Consider the following 21,603-nt stretch of genomic DNA (forward strand, 5'->3'; position numbering starts at 1 on the left):
GAAAAACTAGCTTTGTCGAGAGGACAAAATGAAACATTTCATTAAAATGATAAAGAGCTTAATGACGAAGTAAATAAATTTAAACACAGAAATCTCATTTTCCAAAGGCCATTTACATGACTGGTATGAAGTTCCTTTAATAAGTGTCCATAGCATTTCAGAATGGTTAGCACATGACAGCATATACATGAGCTGTTGGCTCAAGGGGATGGGGTCGACTCCACACCCCATCTTTTACCCTCATGCTCCTGTCTGCCTCCACTGTCCTATGGATTAATGTAAAATAGCCCCCCAAAAAGTGTCCATAGCATCCTTTGACCACTAGGTGACAGTAATTCCTAACAGGAGATGAGCAGTGAATTGGTGAGAGACTGGTGACTCTGTGCACTTTCTATATTCTCACCACCAGAGAGGATCTCACATGCAGCTAGCTCATGACAAAGAGCGTTGAGCACTTCTAAGATATGGGCTTTCCCTGCAAATCATACATAAGAGGTATTTGTTAGACAATTGGGATCCAATTTCTGAGGTCAACAATCAACTTGAATATAAAAATTGTAAAAGATGATGTTAAAATAAGGAACAAAAATAAAAAGGAACGATATCTCACACGGATGACATTTCATTTAGGATGGTGCACATTCCTGAACATTTTATTTTTTAACATTTTAAAACATAATTTATGTGCTTAATTCTGTTTTTTGATTTCCAGTTTAATAAGAAGAGGCTAAAGTACTGCAATAACTGTGGCTCTTACCATGTTGCGGATCACTGCAGGACTCCAACGTGCTGAGTAAAATCTTTCCCAAAGATCTTCTGGAGACATTCTACAACAAAAACATTAAACATGTTTCAATAATAACAATGACTATATTTTCTTATTTTCATTTATTTTTCTTAAGTCTCCCCATGCAGAATTCACCAGCACAAGTGTTATGTTTTGTTGTTTAAGAGTTCAGAGTGAATTTAAATCCATAACTACTGAATTGCAAGTGTGTTGTAGTTATTTGCTGGCAGCATTTCTTTCCCAAGCCAAAGAGCTCAACTCCAAAATGATGTTATCTCTGCTGATCTGACAGCTTTCTTTAACTAGACTGACCAGTTCTCGTAGCTGCTGCAGAAGCTGAAGCACATCCATCAGTTTCTCCTCCACCAGAGACAGTCGCACACGCTCTGTTTCCAGCATCTGCAGCTCCATGTGGAGCAGCTCTGTCTCCTCTGCCTTCTGTTGAAGCTCCTGGACCAGCGCGTCCCTCATCTGGCAGACAACACACAGCACTTACTACTGACCCTGAGCATATTTAAACAACTAAGTTTCAAAGCCTTTTCCCAACACACAAAGAATTTCAGGTTAGGAGAATTTCTGCCAGATGTGCCGATAGCCTATAATTCAGCTGAGACGCATCATTTCTCAGACAGAAATAGTTCAGATATGCTTATGTTTTTGGCCTGTCTGACCATATGTCTGCTGCATTCAGTCGTCATAAGGCTACCTCTAAACTGGTTATGCCTAGAACGTGCAGAACTTGTCTACACAGTTTATGTGATGGATTGTAGCTACAACTGCTCTATTCTCTTTACATGTAATTGGACGTGTAGTTGTGTGAGGCATGCTGGTTAATTCCTTCGGTTATTTCAGGGGAAGAGAGCTCATTGGCTGTTCATACAGGCACACACACTAGCACACATGCTGACAGATGCTGCTTGCTCGGGTGGGAGAGTGAGAGCTTCAACTCGCTGTGGCTTCTCTTTGAAGCCCTTCATTCTCATAACAACCACTCAGAGGACATGTGCCTTGTAATCTAATTTTACACCCTTGCACCCATGAATGAAGACAACACTGGTCAAGTGACGTAATGGAGTTTAAAGAGAAGGAACAGATATAGTTGTTTATTTGGGTGAACTGCGTGTTAAAATGTCTTATTATAAAGGGCATATATATGTATGCATTTAATTTTTGTAGAAACTATATCGTCACTCTACATCTATCTATTTCCTGATTTGTATTTTTTTTACCCAAATCAAATATCATATAATATCTTTACAAAAATATATGTATTAAAATATCAATCATTTAAAAAATATATTTTAATAAAATATGTATAAATATGAAATTTTATTTTAAACAACCATTATGTCAAATATCAAATATTTCCTGAATTTTATTTAACAATTGAAAATATATAAATATTACATACATATTTTAAATTAAATATATTTATTCAGAACCATTGAAATCTTTCTCAGCGCATTTAATTATGAAAATGTATAGATTGGCAATGTCAGGTGGAAACCTCGTATTTCTTACAATATAAACATATCTCTTATTTATTAAAAAAAGCTATGTATTAAAATAGCAAACATTTGTATAAAATATATAATTACATACATATTTGATATATGCTAGGGAACTCATTTCTTGAATGCTATTTCTACTCTCTAATACCTGGTCTTCTGTGTTTATCTCTGTCCTCCTGGCCTGACTCTCCTTCAGTTCCAGCTGTTTGTTGAGTCTCGTGACCTTCTCCAGCAGATCCAGCACAGCCGACTGACTCTCCTCCGTCCGGGAGTCCCCAAAATGAGACAACAGCTTCTTCACTGCTTTCTCATCGCACCTGAGAGCACCCAAACACATATAAACAAGTGTATTAGTGAAGTTTGCTCTGTTTCTATTCCATTGACTTACATGGTACATAAGAGGGTGATGGTACCTGTCTCCACAGCAGGACAGTCTGGTAAGTATTCTCTTCACCTCATCTACTTGTCTCTGCTGTTCTCCGGTCCATCTTTCTTCTTCTTCATCAGAGGCCGCCTGACCCTCCACTGAGCGGAAGAGCTGCTCCTCCACTACAAGCGTGTATAATGTAAATACAGTGCGTGTACACATAGCATATGTGATTTATAGGTTGAAAATATACAACATCCCCTAATTAATATTGTGAAAGGAATGTTCCATGAAAATCATTTAGGTAATGCAAATGTTAACTGTTTACATGTTGTTCATGAAAAGGTAAAGAAAAGGCTGAGTAATGTCAATATTTAGCTTACTGGTGTCGGGAAGAGTCTCTGCACGTCCCGTCGGCGAACGCCGATCTTGTTCTGCATCTAAGCAACAGTGTGCCTCTGCCGGGACGGGCCCGTTATACTCCCTGTCCTGTTTGTTGATGAATGGAATAGATGTTTTAGACCCCTCAGATCTGCAAAGAATATACAGGTCAGAGTAGATCAATTCTTTATGGGTATGCTGATTACAATGTAGAAATGTAACTGCACATCAAAGAACATATTAAAAGATTAAGCGTGTTATTTTTTACTGGCGTCACCAAACAAAACTGTATAAAATGTATTATGATTTTCATCCACAGGCACCAGTGTGCTTTTCATTTAGCTCTTGTAGATGTAATTGAAGTCAGGCATGGCGACATTAGAGCAAGATCCAAGAGCAAGAAGAACTAGTTTAACTAACAAAAGATGATAAAAACTATATATAACAAAACGTATTATACAACAAGCATGATTCCGAACATTACTACCACATGGCCGATATATTACCCTCAGAATCCTCACAGGCATTAAAGCTACATAGTATACATTTAAAATAAACATATTTTGATAATCTCCGGTTGCGTAAGACAGCTGTAACTGTAAGCAATCGATTACATTCCTGTCATTTCAAAGCAACCATTTTTCTGAGCCTCGCGACAGAAGAAATGCACCGGGGGCCTTCATGAATCAAAGTATAAATGTTTCCAGATGACAATGTCCTGCCTGCAGAAAAAAAGTACAGGCTGCAGAAATCCATTTGCACCAGCATGGCTCCCACAAAGTGAAAAGAAAAAAATCAAGCCGGGTGAACTCATGCATGTAACCTGCTGCCATGAGGAACCATTCAGTACAGAGCAGCCATAAATACAGCTTGCAGAATCATCCCTCGGTGCACCGCGCTTGGGGTTCAGAGCAACACGCATGCGTATAGTCAATATTTGGATCAGCATTGTCGGTCTAGGGGTGGGGGGGATGTTTGAGTCGGTCGGTTAAATGTGGGTTTCAGGGGTCTCTGATGACCTACAGCTGTCGAAGGGAAGAACCAGGGAGACCCTTAACAGACCTGTCAGGATTGCTGAAACTGTTTGACATTGGTATAGTATTATGGTCTGGCCATTGCAATGAAGCTCTTCCAAAGAGTTTAACCGACAGAGATGTTTGGAGTGTGAAGTGTACTGTAAAAAAAAGATGGCCATGTGCCTTTGTCATTGATATTCTTGTATATGGGATTAAAAAAGGTGTTTGGGACTAATCCTGTTGACAGGATCTTTTTTCTGTCACATCTTTATTTATTAACCTCATTCATAAAGAGAGGCGCTAGAAACACTGTGAGCAGTTAATGGAGCTTTCTAGACACCTGAATTCACTCCAGACACTTGGAAGGAATCTCACTGTTAGATCCAGCCGACATGTGCTTGACTCCTTTAAACACACTGTGAAACCCTTTGTAGAGTGCAATAGTTGATAAAGTTATAAAAAGAGGTTATAAAAAGTGGAAAGTATTAGAAAGGGAAGACATTTTTTCTTAATAAAATAGTTTTGCATAATTATGTACACTAGCACAACATGGTAAATAGTAAATGTTGGATTCAAACCCACACGCCCCCATGAATGGCAAACCTCAACATGCCACTGTCTGTGAGAATATGTACGCGTAGCATCTTATTTACACTACAGATGCTGTAACTTGCACTTCTGAGACCTGAAACACACAAAACTGGCTGTATGAAAAGAATATGCTAAAATGTTTTCCTACTGTGTACAGTAACAGCATTCAAAACACACAAAACAGAGGATATGTCTGGATAACAACAAACACAGAGACCAAGTTTGACAGAACAGCCATCTGGCACATATGAGCCCTCCAAGTGACTGTTAATGCCAATCTCTTTGATTCCATCTGCTGTCTTCCTAACATCCACCTTATCTAAAAGGGATAGTTGTGGGAAAAAAACATGAATTCACCCTCATGTCGTTTATGGAACACCAAATAACATATTTTGAGAAATGTCTTAGGGTTTGGATACCAACCTTCTTTCGTGTTCTGCGGATGAAAGTTTGTCATACTCATTTGGAATCACTTGAGGGTGAGTAAATGATGAAAATATATATATTTATTTTGGCGAACTTTATTACTCATTGAAAATCAACACAAGACATGGGAATGCGGCAGTATTTGTGAAAGGACCTTTTGGACCAGTGTTGTTGATGGAAAATGGTCTATAGTTATGTTCGAAATATTTTGAATCTGCTTTTATTTTTATATTTTTAGTTTCCATGTCATTTTTAATAAATTAGTCTAATTTTAGCTAATCTCATTTTTGTTAGAAGCTTTTCCCATTTATTATGTATTTGTTATATTGCTACATAAGTATAATTTCAGTTTTAATCTTAAACTTTATTTCAGTTTACTGCTAAGCAATAGGGCTGTGTATTGGCAAGTGCCTCCTGATACGATACATATCACGATAGATGGGACACGATACAATATATTGCTATGTATTTCGATACGATATGGTTTGCGATATATTGCAATACTTTAAATAGAAAATGTTAAAAGTAGTGCTAGAAATACAACATGCTGTGCACCACCTGGGGTTTTCGGTAAGGATAAGTGTAAAAACATCCCTTTACTCTGCAGAGTGGCCATGATGTGCGATGCATGGACCTCTAGATCAGAGATTTGGGTAACCAAACTGTGGATTGCGCCCCTCACGTGGGTAGCACAGGGGAATAAAGTGGGTCACGCAAGACACTTGGCTGTGTTGGTGCATAACAGTTCAAAAGATATACATGGCGGTATAAAACCCCAAGTTCATCAATGCTATAAATGCGCTGGTGTCACATCCGTGAAAGCACAATTACTGTCATAGATACTTTTTGCAATAACATTTTCATATAATGCACTGCAGTAGCCAAGTGACTTGGTGGGTCATGACTTGCGAAGCTTACAAACAGAATTTACTCATTACTCCATGACTTATTTTTAAAACTAAATACACCCATACATCAGCTCAGAGAGCTCGACGATTTCTTATATTTGTTGCCATGCTCGCTTCCATTTACTTATGGCCATATGTGTATGACAAGATTTAAAAAAAATTACCGATAGTAAAGTTATCACTATTGATAAACTATCAGAAAAAAATATTGTGATTTTTGTAAAGCCCTAGTAAGCAACATTTCAAATTTTATAATATTTAGGCCAATATTTTATAAGATTGCAATTAACATAAATGTTTTGGTTTTACATTTAGTAAACTACAGTATAATAACCTTGCTTACAAGCAATCACTTGGAGGGCTCTTTTGACATGAACCATTAACCAACTGGCTACTGAAGCAACCAACAGTGCCCTAACAACCAACCAAAACACCTTAGCAACCACAAAGTGCTTCACTAAAAATCACTCATGAACATATTAAGAACCACAAATGTTTTTCCCGGGCAACCACCACAAGACCCTAGCATCATGAGTTTCTGTTTGGCTTGCAGTATTAAAATAATACTTCCTGTTTATTTGGTCAGATAGGTAAAATACAACACGTACTCGTCATGTTTTAAAAACATTCTTGCATGCTTTCTTACACTTTTGAATTTTTGTCAATTTTGAGCAAGTTACAAAACAAAACCAGATGCAGAACAGAATTTTGGCAAACTCTGTATCTCATTAGTCTGTGTATCACTTGAGGATTTTGGCTGCCCATCTCTCTAGGGCAAGAGGCCCCGAACAGCTCTCGGGACTGCAGCCATACTCTATTTTGGTGGTCAAGCTGCTAACAATAGGTTTCTGTATCTTGTGACTATATTTATACTGGACCGGAGTGATGTACTAACATGGGGCGAGCCCAGCTGTTTGTGGTTTAGACATGCACTTCCTGTGTTTATTACAGCAGGATCTGAACCCCCAGACCCTTGCTTCCACCCAGTTCCATTTAGGAGTATTTCAATGGAACGAAAGCTTGAAGAAAACTCAGAGGGATGAGTCAATAACACATGTAACACAACCACTAAAAGACAAACATAAAATCTTAAACTAAATAAGATTAAGTGTGCCACAGTGCTGTGAGGTACTTGATAAATGCTGATAAAGAAATCGTTTTATCTTGAGACTAGAAAGCAGATGTCCACAATTAAGATTCGGGGAACACAGTAACATGATATCTGGTTAAGTAAGAGTAGAAACTAAGCTGAGATGGAACATGTGTGCACGAATGGATGCGCAGACATTGCTGATTCTTTCATTTTGGTCTGAAGGCTCGGGTTTGGGAAATCACCTGAATTTAGGGGTGTCTGGGACCTTGAGATTCAGAACGAAACCAGACTGTAATTAATCAGAGCCGGAAATCTTTGTTATCATTAGAGCAGACCCTGTAAACAGAGCTTTGAAACTTGGGGCATGCGACGTGTTTACACTACTTCACAAGTCATAAACATGAAGTGCAGCAAGGCTGGAGAACATTTTTAATAGATTTATAGGATTAGATCTCATATATTTGATGGTTCTGTTATTATTTACTCACCCTTGATTACAATAAATAAAGACTAAAGCTTTCAAGACTTGCTTAGGATGAAAACGCCCTATTACCATTATATTGATTAAAGGTCTAACTGCTAAAATGTCATCACTCTATGGTGTATTTGCATCTAGAAAGGCTTAAAGGGATAGTTCACCCTGAATTGAAATTGATTTACTCTCATGTGCTTCCAAACTTGTATGACCTTTTTCTACAGAACACAAAAAAGATACATTAATTACCAAACCACATTAGACCTCATTGACTTCCGTTGTTTGGATGAAACCACTGGGACATTTCTCAAAATATCTTTGTGTTCCACAGAAGAAAGAGTCATATACAGCTTTTAAAATGACAGAATTTCTATTTGTGTCTTCACAATATTTTAATCTTTGCTTTCCACACAACAAATATGCCTAGTAAATGATCAAATAATGTTCCTAAATAAAGCCACATTTTTAATAAAACGTCTGACTTTCTCACACAAAATTCTATCTATTCACAAGAATTTATCCTTCGTGAAGCAAGAAGTTACACAAACTACATAAGGTTTTTGAAGACCGTTTCTCCCACAAGTTAGTAAGGTATGCGGTTTATTAGTGCTGAGGTCTGCAGAGCCTAAGTATCTGCTGCCCAAGGGTGGGAGGAGAAGGGAAATGCTCCAAACTGAAAAAGTACCGATGTGAGGCAGCTTTGAAGCCTTCAAGAGTAACAAAACACCAAAAAAGCGTTCAAGGTCTCTGGACTTTTTCGGGAGTTCCCGGAGAGAAAAGCTTACGATCTTGCAATCTTTCCGAGGTCTCATCACGTCGACATTTCTATACCCTCTTCAGACATAATAAAGAGAATGTTGAAGCAACCGCTCATTACATCTGTCCAGCCTTGTTATTATGTGCTGAAGTACAGCAGATTCCCAGGACACATTTCGCGCAGGCTGGCCACGTGGCAGCTGAAATAATAGTCATCAGAATAATAACTTATTTTTTAGCGGTTAAACGGGCTAACATTTAACATGTCAGTCTGTGTGATGTGAGCATTTGTGAATATATCAGCGCAGACTGATGATAAATGCGAAGCTTTACCTGGTGTGAATAGAGGGACATAAAGCACGTCTGAGCGATAAATAGAGTAGGATGGTGGAAATTCATCCCCGCTGAACAAACAGCTGAGTGTTTGCCTCTTCCTCCAGATGGCGGCTCCTTGGCCCCCCTTTCTTTTTTCCTCTTCCACCGTCTGTCTCTTTTGTCCTCTGGTCTGCCTCGATATGCTTCTCTGGGGTCTCTTGCTGAGGGCTCCAGTCCATCTTGGACATGGAGGGAGAGGAAAACGCCTCCAGGCAAGATAGAACACGTATGGTGTGTTTTTCATGGAAATGAACTGAACAGATCAGGTCTGTTCTCACCACATCCCCGTGAGACCTGAACCGCATATAAACCTCCCTGTGCTTTCTCTTTCTTTTTGAGGGCCTGCGAGAGGCCTTCAGGAAACCTTATGCAATATCTGTTAGATCTTCTCTTGAACCTTCTCCTTGGCTGACTGAGAGAGTCTAATATAACCGGAAATGGCTCATAAAAAGCTGTATCTCAAGGGCCTTGCATTTCACATAAATTATTTTCCTGAATGTTTGAAAAGGACGGATATGTATATGTAATCTCGAACACATAAAAAGCGCAGCTGAAATCCATAGTTCTGTGACAGGGGAAATTTGTCATGCTTCACTTCCTAGATCTTTTCCACAACATTAGTGAAGTCATTACAACAAAACCACACAATACTGTCTTGCATTGAATGAAAGGAAATTGTACAATAGGTCTTTAAGATTTGTGATGAAACAGATTTGGACATGATCAAAGAAAGAGACTTGAAATTCAACAGTAATACATTCGTTGAAGACCACCACTATACAAAAATGTATGAACTTAGTCTATATGTGTGTATATGGACATGTATATTTTTCCAATTTCACGATTACACTTTTTTAAGAAATAAAGAGAAGAATATGTTTCTTAACTTAAACATTTAACATACACGCTAGTTTATATTAACGTAATCAGGTGTGTGTCACATATTCAGAAAACAGTGCTTTTTATAGTATTTTTAATTAAGTTATAAATTATATGAAAAAACTAATTTTATAATATTTTGTTATATGTTGTATGGGTGCATGTATGTGACATTAGTGATTATCTGTGAAATTCATACATCAACATCTGATATGTTACATAAATGTCACTTAAATATATTTCCATACATACAAATTTACAGACTTATCAGTGGCAACAATTAAACAAATGTTAAGTAACTTCCGGTACACCTCTGCAAAGAATCATACAATGTTAAGTAGTTTTAATTTAATTTAAAACAATTAATATAGTATAAAATATTAATATAAATTAATGTTATTATAAATGTGTTAAAAAAATAATTTTTATATTATAGCCAAACACAGAATGGATGGCGTGTGCATCCAAATGTAAATAAAACCTTTAAAATTATTGATAATTTTCATGCTAGATGTCAGGTTGGGGAACTGGAAATGAGCTATAAATTGTGCAATTATTAGAAGTACTGCATTAAGACCCAAACAAAGAGCAGATGAAAAATCGCGAGCAGACACACCTCTCTCTTCAGATAAAAGGCATTGCTCTCAATGTGAAAGGGTCACTCCATGACCTGCGGAGCATGACCGCTGTCCTCTTCGCCCACCGGCAGCTGCATCAAAAGCCAACCTCCAATGTTTTTGTTTTAAGACAGCTGTGTGCCCATTGGACTCATTCTGGGGTCTTTTCAGCACTTGGCCATGGGCGTTCGGGCCTCAAAGGAACACCCTGTTCAGATCTGTCACAAACCAGCCGGGATCTGTCCACGTGGCTGGGGCACAATGCGTGTTTATTATTCTCCCCAAAAGGGGCAACCCAACCCCCAGTCTCCCCTGCACCCTAAGCCTGATCCCAATTCATAAATGTTTAATGAGGTATATACCCTTTCATTCTGTTATCAGAGAGTGACACACCAGGAAAGATTTGATTTTGCTTGACAACATCATCTGATCTCACTGCACGGCTGTTAGGATATACTCATTTTTCTACCAGATTCCTAATAGTGTAAAGAAAAGATAAAAACGTATGTCTAGTCGTAAGGCCTGTTACTAGTAAAACAGAACCACAGCCCGAGGAGTTTATTTACACCTTATAAAATCTACAAGAAAGGCAAAGTCTCAGTATCTTAACCCATTCTTAAGAATCACAAACATTTGGTACGGTAGTTTACCCTAAAAACAAACAGCAACTTGTTTTTAAACATTTTTAAGTAGCATGCCAGAGATCTTTGAACTTGAGGTGAGGGTGGCAAAAATTGTTGCTAGGAAACAGGCAGGGAGCATTCATCCATTATTCTGTAACGCGGGGAAACTGTTTGAAGATAGATGGGAACTTTCAATCCGTTTAGGTCAAGCCTTTTCGAGCTGAATGGAGCTCTACCCAAATGTGGCAGTTCTATTGTGATCTGGAATGAATTATTTGGCTTAAGAGCATCAATGGAGGGGCCATGGAAGGGCTTTCTGGTAAAGCCCACCACAGACATCTTATAGATTAGTACGGCATGAAGGGAAAAAATGAATGTTTATAAAAAGTGTCAATGTGCCTCTGTCAGTAAGGGACCACCTCTTGTGATGGACTGGATGCAAGGCCTGCAGCTACCTTCATTAATACATTATTTACGTTCAGTTCTGTCTTATTGTCTGTATTTCATTGTAAATTTCAAATTCCAACTTAATAGGCAACAGCATCGGATGCTTTGTGTTGTTTTTCTTCTAGACTTTTTATTGGAACTGTCTGACCCATTGTTGGAAAAAATGGCAGTAAAAAACGACTTATGTAAAACACTTTATTTTATGAGTCAGCTTTGAAATAAATGTAGGCCTAATAAAAGTAATGAATCTTCCACTAATGAGGAAAACATGTCCCTCACTTGTGTTTTAAACGTGCAAAATAACAACACAACACAAAAGTGTTGCTGATTTATAATCCTATTTATTAACAAACAAACCCAACATTCATCTGGATTTCCAATGCTAGCCCTAAATTACTGTTTAAAAAATATGTAAACAATGAGGATGTTAAGTTTAACAGCTTCTAAAAAGTAAATTAAACGGTTATGCACAAGGAAAGTTCAATGACAGCCTAGGAGAAAAACCCAAACTATCTCAAAATAAACGGCTTCCAGTAGTAGTTGTGCATAATTTCACCTAACCAAAATGTGAGCCCATTTGCCACACACGTTGACAACTAATGAACCCAAACAAAACAAGGTCTGCACTCAAAAAGCAGGACCACATCAAGCCAACTAAAATAAGATGCACGTTGGCACACTTCTGCACAAACGGGGCCAACAAGTAATGTGGGAGCCATTTTACCCCAGAGAAATCTAAAAGTACTATAAGACAGATTATTTAAAGATACATTATGTAATTAGAGACTGTTTAGTTCCAGAATCGAGTCTGAGATAGGTAAAAATAATACACTAGCCTCAGAATTAACACATTTCTCAAAGTTATAGCTGCAGAGACTGTGCTTTAATCTTATTAAGGCAATTGTATGATCCTGAAAAACCATACAAAGTGTCTTCCCAAATCGAAAATAGATATTTAGACGGACATTTAATTGATCATAGTGGAGAAATGTATCGCAAAATAGCAACAACACCAAACATATACGTGCAGTGCTTCTGGGTGATCTCTGTATAGCACATTTCAAACTGTAGGAAACAACAGCCACAGTCAATTTAAATACCTGCCAAATGCTTAAGTTTTGACCGAGTCTTACATACTTAAAACACCAAATCTCCCTAAAACAGGTGCCAAACTTTGGTAAATGAGAAGAAAGTCTTTTAAACGCTTCATGATTGCTGATGTAAGCATCAAAATGTAAAAACAGATTACCTCACCATGTCAAACATCTGTGGGAAAGATCCCCGAGTAGGCCTACTGCATGTAACAGTAAATTAATAAAAAACAAGCAAACACTTCTCTTCTTTGTGTTGCTTACAAAGCACCACTCAAAGTGTCAAACTCACCTGTAAAACAGAAGCTCCATCTCCAGCTGTTGAACATGTCTCTGAAGAACAGGTACATGACTGGCTTTGTTCTCCAGCTCTTTGACTTTCTTGAGACCGCTGAGCACGGCTTGCCGGGCCTCCTCCACCCTCTTCCTCATCTCCACCTGCTCTTTCTTTAGAGTCCTGTTACATTCCTCCAGCGCCAGCGCAGTTTTGCGTGACACATGCAGTTCTTGCTCCAGCTTCTGGTTGAAGAACATGGCCTCTTCGATCTGGCCGTCCCGGGAACTCCGGATGAAATCCATCTCTCTCAAGAAACTCTGGATGTCCTTTAGGTTCCCAGCAGCGTTGGGCTTCTGCGCCACTCGCCTTTGGTGGGCAATGAAACATCCACCCTCTGGTTTGTGTTTAGAGTGACTTTTCCACAACCCCACCTATGGTATATGGATAATATGCTTAGTAAAAAACGTTTTGATGCTTCAATCGTTGAATTGATCAAACCACATATAAAATCACACATAACATCAGCATTATAAACATACCTGTAAAGCCAAGGATCGAGCATCACTGCTTTGAAGTGCCGCGCGCATATCCTCCACCAGCTCCCTGAGACTTGCATTTTCCTCTTCAAGTTTGCTTATCCTATCCTCGGCCTCCTCAAGTGCCACGATGTCCTCATAACACGCTCTGGTGCACGATCCGAGCTGCTTACAGCCCGATGCGTGTCTGTCCTCAACGGGGGACGAACACTCTTCGCTTTCTCGCTTGTTATTGGTACCCAACGACAGCAGTTTCCCACGGCGTCTTAACGGGCTCCGGAGTCTTATCTGCGTCTCTATATGCTCGCTCTCCTTCCCAACTAACAACCTCCCGTTCTCATACTGGCACCCGGCTTTGGTGCTAAAATAGCCGCAAAGTTTTGCGTGAAATTGTCTGAAGGTGAATTCTTTGGGTAGGTTATCCAATATCCCCGCGCACTCTTCCAGATCGCGCTCCTTGCTCAGTCCCAAAATCTCGCAAAGGATGCTAAAATCCTCGGCGGGTATTTTTCCATCTCCCTGACAGTCCAGGTGATGGAAAATCTCTTGCAGGTATTGATCCAGCCCGGTTGCGAGGACTATAATTTCGTTTTCCACTCCACGGTCCAGTCCGTAGTGATACGCCAGAGTGCTCACTATCCATTGTGTCCTGCGCGCGGGTCGGCTGTATGGATCGCATGCGTCCGGCTTTTCCATGCTTTTTTCCTCACAAGAATTCCATTTATATAGTCTGAATGGATTAATGGATTCAACAGATCCGCCAAGCATACAAACAGTAAACCCAAGTTTATTTCATATGAACACCAGACCGCCCCGCTCTTGCAGTAGATTCTCTCACCGAGCGCTGTGGGGGAGTTGCTGTAGAGGGAGTACGGCCCACAAATCCTAACTGCAAAGGGGAAAAAAACTTTTGAAAAGTTAGCAATTTGGGGACTCAGAAAAGGGCTTGTCAAAAATGCAAGATTCAGACATATCGAAATATGGTATTATAGCCTAACCAAAACATAAATTGACCATTTCAAACTATTTTCTATTTCAAGGTACTTTATTGGCACGACTGAGTGTTCTTAAAATATAGCCAAAGCATTGAACATATAAAAAAAGACAAACATTAGAGAAAAATTTAAATAATGTGCTGAATAGGGATACATATAGAATGAAATATAGTATAAACAAATGAAATATGGAAAATAAAATATCTATATAACAGGATTCAGGCAGAAACATGAATGGAATAAAAGTAAACAGTTTATGTGCATTGATTGTAACAGATTGAGTAAAACAAGCACAATTTTCAAAACAAGTACAATTGAGATGAAAGGATGACTTTCTCTGTTCTCAAAGCTAAACGCGATATGGCAACTGCAAGAGGGAGAATTCATCCTTCGGTGGAAGTTTGACTTTATTAAGGAGCGTCGTATAGCAAGTTTAGTCAATAACGTCTCTCGACCCTAATGACATTTTCTTGAGTAAAAGCTTTGAAGAAACAGCGGAGTCGAGGCCATTGTGTGAGTGCTGCTCACTGTAGTTAGTGTTTCACGAGCCGCATGTCATTTCCTACTTCAGTGTGTTCACGCGACGTTGTCAAGGCGACGCAAGGCATTCCTTATAACAAAAGACAACACTAGCTAGAAAGCTAAGCGAGAAATTTGGCATTTTTTCAGTGTTATTGCGATCATTTGGAGAAAATTGAGTTGTAGGTAGAACTCTGAAAAAACTGCATTTCTGGTAAGTTTGATGTTTAACTTTCTAGAAGAGCAGAGTGAATCATTGTTTAAATAAAATGCTCGTGATTTGTGGTTTCCTCAAGCATCAGTGTACATTAAAAATATGTATACGACTACTTTATTTTGGTAATGCAAATATCATGCCAATATCTTCCAGGCCAAGCATATCTGGACCGCAATGGAGTGTTACGACTTATCCGAGATTCAGAATACTGATGGCAACTGCTTTCTCAATGATCTATCTACACCGCTTACAGACAGTGAACCTGAGAGTGACAACGAGGATCCTGATATGGGAATATCATTGACCAGCCCTCTGATGGAACAAAGTGACTCTAGTTATAGTGTAACCTGTACAGTCAACATCGCAGTGGCTCTACTTAAAGGTACAGTATAGCCTTTATTAGAGAGCACATTATTTTATCCTCATTATGTTTCACGTAAAACCTGAAATTACACGATTTTATTCTTTTATTAAGTAGGTGCGGAATCTTTAAGTGTGTCTGACAAAGAGAAAAAGGGGCAAGAGAAAGAACCATCCAATCAGGTGGTGGAGGATCCAAGAGCGGAGGGCTATTACTGTATTGAGTACAATATGCTTCCAGATGACCCCGAGCCTACCAAAGTGGATCTAGTGATGTTTGGCTTGGCTGCTAAAGTCTACATGACAAATGAAACCAAGGTAAATTATGTGTAGATTCGTTTGAATACAGTGTTTTGTATACTGAAAGTTTCTGTAAGTCTACTTTGTCCTTGATAACCAAACAGGTGTTGGTGTCAATCGATGGTAATGAATTATGCATAATGTTTTGCATTACTGATGCAATGAAAGCTGGTTAAGGGAATCAGGTAATAATGACCCTCCCCCCACAGATTCTATCATGTGCCTTGCTGTTCAAAGTGAACACTGTTTCTATCACTAACAAGGTATAAATAATTTGAGAATAATGTCCCATTTTAATATATTATGATGAAATCATTTGTTTTACATTCTGACAAGGTGCTGAAACCATGGCAGGAAGGAAACCAGGTGTGGGTGGGATGGTCTCAGACCTTCAAACGGAATGTGACCAAAGAGCTTCTAATCAAAATGGCCTCCCATAAAATCACAGTAAAAGTGTGGGACAACAAAGATAAAATATCCTTCAGAGCCAGGAATGACAGACCTAAAGGATTCAGATTACCACAAGAGAGGTCTGGAGAAGATCCAGATGAAATGGGTACGGTCTTCCTTTAGAAATCACAATTTGAATCAGTTTGTGTCAAATCTAGCATTGAAGTTTGAAATTTGTGATAAAAAAATTCTCACCAATACCTTTAAAGTTGGCATCGAGAAGATGGTTTGTAAGCTGAGAGCAATCTATGAGAAGGAGAACCGAAGGACATCTATGAAACACCACACATGTCCAGCTGCAAATGACTGTAAGAAACATTCTCTACCACTATGGACCTACCAGCCATGTTTTTTCTATCATCTAAAAGATTCATGATTTTATGCTAAATGTGTAAGATATAAGCTATACAATATGAATATCATTATTACCAAGTTTTACATCATTATGACACTTGATTAGCCCCTGAGGCTCACATTATATGTTTGTCTTAATTCAGTCCCTATTATGCATGGTTTGGATGAAGTAGCAAGGAAGATGCTCTTCCAAAAACCAACGATGGAGTTCCTAGACGTCACAAAACCAAAGGAGGCTGCTTCACTGGAGCTCAGTTTAGTTTCCCTCCTTGCAGGTATCAATGTATACATCCTCACATATAAATTTACATTACCTTTGAGATGTACTGTAGGGGGTTTGCAACAAGGCCCTATAATTGGCTTATAATGGTGGTTCTATCTGCACAAATAAATGTTATCCCCTAAAAACCCCATAAGCAACCAAACTACCAAGTAATCTTTCATAATAATTGTCCAAATCTATAAATTTTCTGAGTGAATGTTACGGTTATGTTATACATACGTACGTTTAGCAGCTATTTTGGGGCTATTTCCCTTGTCTGCGCGCTGTGGGGTGGAGCTGTGTATGGGGCTTCCCTGCAGGGTCTGTGTTACAAAGCCTCTAATTGGCTGTGGAATGGCACCAGCCAAAGCTGAGCGAACGCTACTTCAGCTTTTGATTTGTCTCGTTCAGACCCCCAGCAGGAGCACATGATGAAAGCCTTCGTCTGGGAAATATTTTAGCTTCCAAGCCAGACAGATCAAATGTAGCTACTTTTATTGCAGGATCAGCATTTACAGGGAGGTATTATGTATATGTATGCATAAAAATCCAGTGTGTCATTTATTGGAGGGCCTATTGACAGAAATGGAATATGATATACATAACTGTCATCAGAGGTGTATAAAGACCTTGCATAATGAAGCGTTAAGTTTTTATAACCTTAGAATGAGATTTTTTCTATGTACAGACACCATGGGTCCTCTTTCATGGAATGTGCCATTTTCTTTCGACAGTATCCCTAAACGAACAAACTGCTCTACGGAGCACGTACCACAAATACGCTATCCCGTTTGGCAAAGAAGTAAAAATGTGAGGACATCTCAGTTCAGTGTCAGCCACCGTAGTGCTTCGAAAGGGAGGGGTGGAGTGAACCATTTTTTGCAATTCACTCCGCTAGATTTTTTTAATTTCATTTTCACTTTAAAGGTCTGAAATTACTTTTCTGAAAAAAATAAATAAGAATTTAAAACACTTTTATATGGGTGACTAACCCTTACCTAACCCTAAAACCAAATAATGAAGAAAAAGCAGCCAATAACACCCAAGAATGGATTGGGAACCCCTTGAATCACACACACAGAACGCATAAACTGACCAATCAGAATCAGTGTTGTGAAAGAAATATAATATTGTGTCTTTTAACCGTAATGTACTTTGTATGTTAGGGTCTATGATACTCACTGACTGTCTGGAACATTGTTCTGGAGAAGTGAATGAGGGATTCTTCAACATCACTTTGGATCAGCCTCTCATGTCAAAAGAGCTGAAAGCTGAACTCAACCCTCTGGTCATCACTATCTTGTCTGCTTTATCTTTACCATCCTCCCCAGTTCCCTTTCATAAACTTAAGGTAGAAAGTTATTACAACCATGTGTGTTTTTAGTTTAGCTTTGTATCCCGTCATAAATGTCACAATAAGGGTCTCATTAAACATATTTTTTCTTTTATCAGGAGAAATGTCTTCCTGTGTACTGCCTGTACAAGTTCCACAACATGCCTCTTTACAGAACCAAAGGCCATGATCACAGTGCTGACATCTACTTCAAAGATATGAATGTTATTTTTACTGGCCTGTTGAGCTCTGGACAGCTGTGTGAGTTTCTTAGAGGTCCACCTCTGGAGATCGAAGTCCATGATCGGGATAGAAAATTTGAAAAACCCTACAGGCCTCCAGCTGTGTTTAACCCAAGTAATTTCAGACTAGACAGTGTGGATCTAGGTATCACTAAACGGACTGAGCACAAACTCCATGATCCATATGGCCTAGCAAAACTAGATCTTTCAGATCTCTTAGCAGGATGCAGATATTTGAAGATGAAATTGCCCATTGGGTATTCAAATTGTGCAATAGATGAACTGGAGACAACAACGTTTCAGAGAAGTTCTTTTGAAGTTCCTTTAGATACCCCTATGCCAATGGGTAATTATATACAAGCTGACTCTTATCTAAAAGTTCAGGTGGAGATAGCATATCCCATAAATCCTGGCAGTGCCAAGAGCGAAGATTGCCCTTTTGGTCGCATCATTTACATTTTTAAGTATAGCAATGCTCCGGTGTTAGCCCAACTGACATCTGCAATCCTACAAGTCAACTCAGAAGCTTTACAAGTAGACTGTTATCCAGAGGAAACAATTGAGCGAGTCCTTTCTGGTCATAAAATAAGTGCCAAAGACAGAGAGAACAAAACCCACAATGTTCTTACTGGATTTCATATGATGGATAAAGCTCGACACCTTTTTGTACTGGAAGGATTGCTGGATCAAGCAATCAAAATTCTGTGGACTCAAGTGCCAATGAAGTAAGAAAGTCATAATTTAAAATGCTTTCCACATGTGCACTAAAACTCACCAAACGTACAGCAGAATTTCCGAAAATCATACTCAGTGCTCTGATCTTTTCCAGGTTGGATGGAGATGAGGAGGAACAGGTGACTGTGCTGTATAACTCAGACCTGAGTTTCTCCGAGCGGCTCTATGACACGCTTGATCTGGGTCTTAGTCCGATTTACCTCCTGAAGCCACTTGAGATCCTCATGGGTGAACCTCTGCTGTTTATCAGAAATATGGTTCCCTATGGTTGCCTAGAAGCAATTAAACGGTAATTTCACATGGAATGCATCTAGTCTTTGGCGTCTGGTATGGTTCTTGCTCTGTAGGAGAAAGGCATAGTTCAAACAAATATATTTTGAAGATTGTTGATAATGGAACGGCAGTACCCATTCACTTCTATGGTACGAACACAAAACCAATGCAAGTAAAGGGGGAGTTTTTCGGTTACCAACATTCTTCAAAACATCAAAGTAATGACAGAATTGTCATTTTTGGGCGAACTATCCCTTTAAAAAACAGATTAGCAAAGTATTTTTTGACAACAATTACATCAGGGTAGCAAGTAGTTGTGTACTTCAATGAATAAAACAAAACACTAAGTTAAAATACTGTAAAAGCTTTTGTCGTATTTGCAAAATCTGGAGAATTAATAGAGAATCAAGTAGCTTTTTTAACATTTTAGAATAAGCCAACTCTGCCATGCCAAGAAGCTTTCAGAGGCAGTACACCACAACCTTTTCCCATCAGCCGACATGGTTATCAGTTTAAGCAAGCAGTTTGGATTGGTTCTCGGGAGAGGACAGTTAAAGCTGGTGATGGAGACTCCAAAACCTCAGGATATCCCTGAAGATCAAAATATCAAAAAGAGAACTCGCTCACCTCTTGATAACGTCAACAAGGAATATTTCCAGTGGAAAAAGCAACAGGGGAATAATGTGAAAGACATCATTCAGGTGAATCAACTTTAATGCTGGTAAAACATTAGGTCTTTTGAAAAGGATTCGAAAAGTCATTTACTGCATGTAATAATGTGTTTCAGGCAAATATTGAAGAAGTACATAGAGCGAGCACTGAGTTACAAAAATCAAAGCCTATTAGGCTTGTGGACAATGGTGATGATGGACAACCTGGACAACATTCACACAATGTTCAAAGCATGGACTCAGCCCAGCGTAACAAACAACTTCTCAGAGACATGGTAAATGTTACACAGAAATATAAAATGCCTGTTGTATAAGTGGGGAAATATATCATGCAATCATTGGCCGTCATACATACACTACTTAGTTGAGTACAACATATATACATGGCACTCTACATAAAAATATATAAACTATTTCTTCTCTCCTCAGTTTTCCATTTGCATTCCTTTCACTTACCCTGGCTTCAAGAGCAGTATTGAATCTAACCAGCACCCAAAACGCCCCGATGATGCTCGAATAGACGAACTCCGAAAGGTGCCGTTGCGGTCACATCATACCCGTTACCCCCATCTGTGTCATGTTTCCCTCTCACTGTAATGTCAACTCTATGGGCATTCCTAAGTGCTTAAGCAAGAAGATTGAGTTTTACTGATGTTTACCTATCGTGCCCACTTCTTTACAGACCCCCTGAGCTTAAGGGGGTATTTAGTTGCATGTATGGTGACAGGTCTAATGCTGATGGAGTCACGGCTTGCATTGTGTTATCTAAAAGCATGTGCTTGCCTGAAATTGATTGATCTGCTTTTCAAAATCCATAATTGATTGCGCAAAACATGAGCGTAGCCCCCAAAAATGCAAACCCCATGTGCATAACAGAAGATTGATGTTATCATTAGCCATTTAGCAACTGAATGTGGTATAAACAAGTTTTCAACAGCGCTAATTTGTTAAGATAAGTTGTCTTTAGTTTGTGTTGAATGTCCATTCTTTTGGTCCACTCCCACCGCAGCCCTGGAGAGAAAACATTCTCCATAGGAGCAAACTCAAGCCGACTCTTTCCAGATCCAGACTGCCGTGGATCCAGAGACATCAGGATTTTGAACTTTATTCCAAGTCACAGTTTGTGTTTGGACCAGAGTTCCCCTTGAGCATCCATTTGGCTGGTAATGTTGTCTTAGAATTTCAAGTAGGAGAAATCGGACCATGTTGACTTATGCTGTCATTATTTACTCACACTCTTGTCATTTCAAACCTGTATGACTTTCTTTTTTCTGCAGAAAAGAAGCTATGTTGAAACAAAATGTTGGTAATCGAACAGCGACAGTACCCATTGACTTGCATTGGTTTTGCGTCCATACGATAGAAAGAAATGGGTATGGCCATTGTTTGGTTACCAACATCCTTTAAAATATCTTCTTGTGTTCTGCGGAAGTCAGTCATACTAGTTTGAAATGACAATAATGTGTGAGAATAATGACAGAATTCATTTTTGGGTGAACTATCCCTTTAAGAATTTGTTAACTGTGTTTATTTACCATCTATGTGCATTCTATTATTTGAATACTGAAAGAGAAAAAAATCTATCCTTATGATAAACCGTGTCACCATCCTTTATTTTTTAATATATTTATATATATATATATATTTCTTTAGGAGAGACTCTACACGAGGAGCTGCTACAGGCGGAACATGCTCAGTATAACAGGTGGATAAGCAAGTTGCTGCTAGATGAAACT

At 38.9% G+C, this 21,603-nt stretch overlaps 1 protein-coding gene across 1 annotated transcript; it reads right to left on the reverse strand.

Annotated features, from left to right (window-relative positions):
- Positions 1-101: 101 nt before the first annotated feature.
- efcc1 (EF-hand and coiled-coil domain containing 1) lies at positions 102-14,002 on the reverse strand. The gene is made up of 8 exons (XM_079483907.1): positions 13,160-14,002; positions 12,636-13,051; positions 3,049-3,197; positions 2,712-2,847; positions 2,447-2,615; positions 1,100-1,258; positions 758-827; positions 102-475 (listed from the first exon to the last, which is right to left on the reverse strand). Exons 1-8 carry the CDS (start codon positions 13,922-13,924, stop codon positions 339-341), a joined length of 2,001 nt encoding a protein of 666 aa, XP_079340033.1. The 5' UTR covers positions 13,925-14,002; the 3' UTR covers positions 102-338.
- Positions 14,003-21,603: the final 7,601 nt, after the last annotated feature.

The sequence above is a fragment of the Barbatula barbatula genome (assembly GCF_947034865.1).
Source record: "Barbatula barbatula genome assembly, chromosome: 20".
Taxonomy (NCBI): Eukaryota; Metazoa; Chordata; class Actinopteri; order Cypriniformes; family Nemacheilidae; genus Barbatula; species Barbatula barbatula.

Bases quoted from the DNA above. Each gene is read 5' to 3' on its own strand.
- efcc1 (XM_079483907.1), bottom strand. From the start codon at position 13,924: ATGCTTGGCGGATCTGTTGAATCCATTAATCCATTCAGACTATATAAA. The intron at 3,198-12,635 runs GTGAGTTTGACA...TATTCTTTGCAG, and splicing joins ATGGAGCTTCTGTTTTACAG to ATCTGAGGGGTCTAAAACAT. The intron at 476-757 runs GTAAGAGCCACA...TATGATTTGCAG, and splicing joins CTGCAGTGATCCGCAACATG to GGAAAGCCCATATCTTAGAA.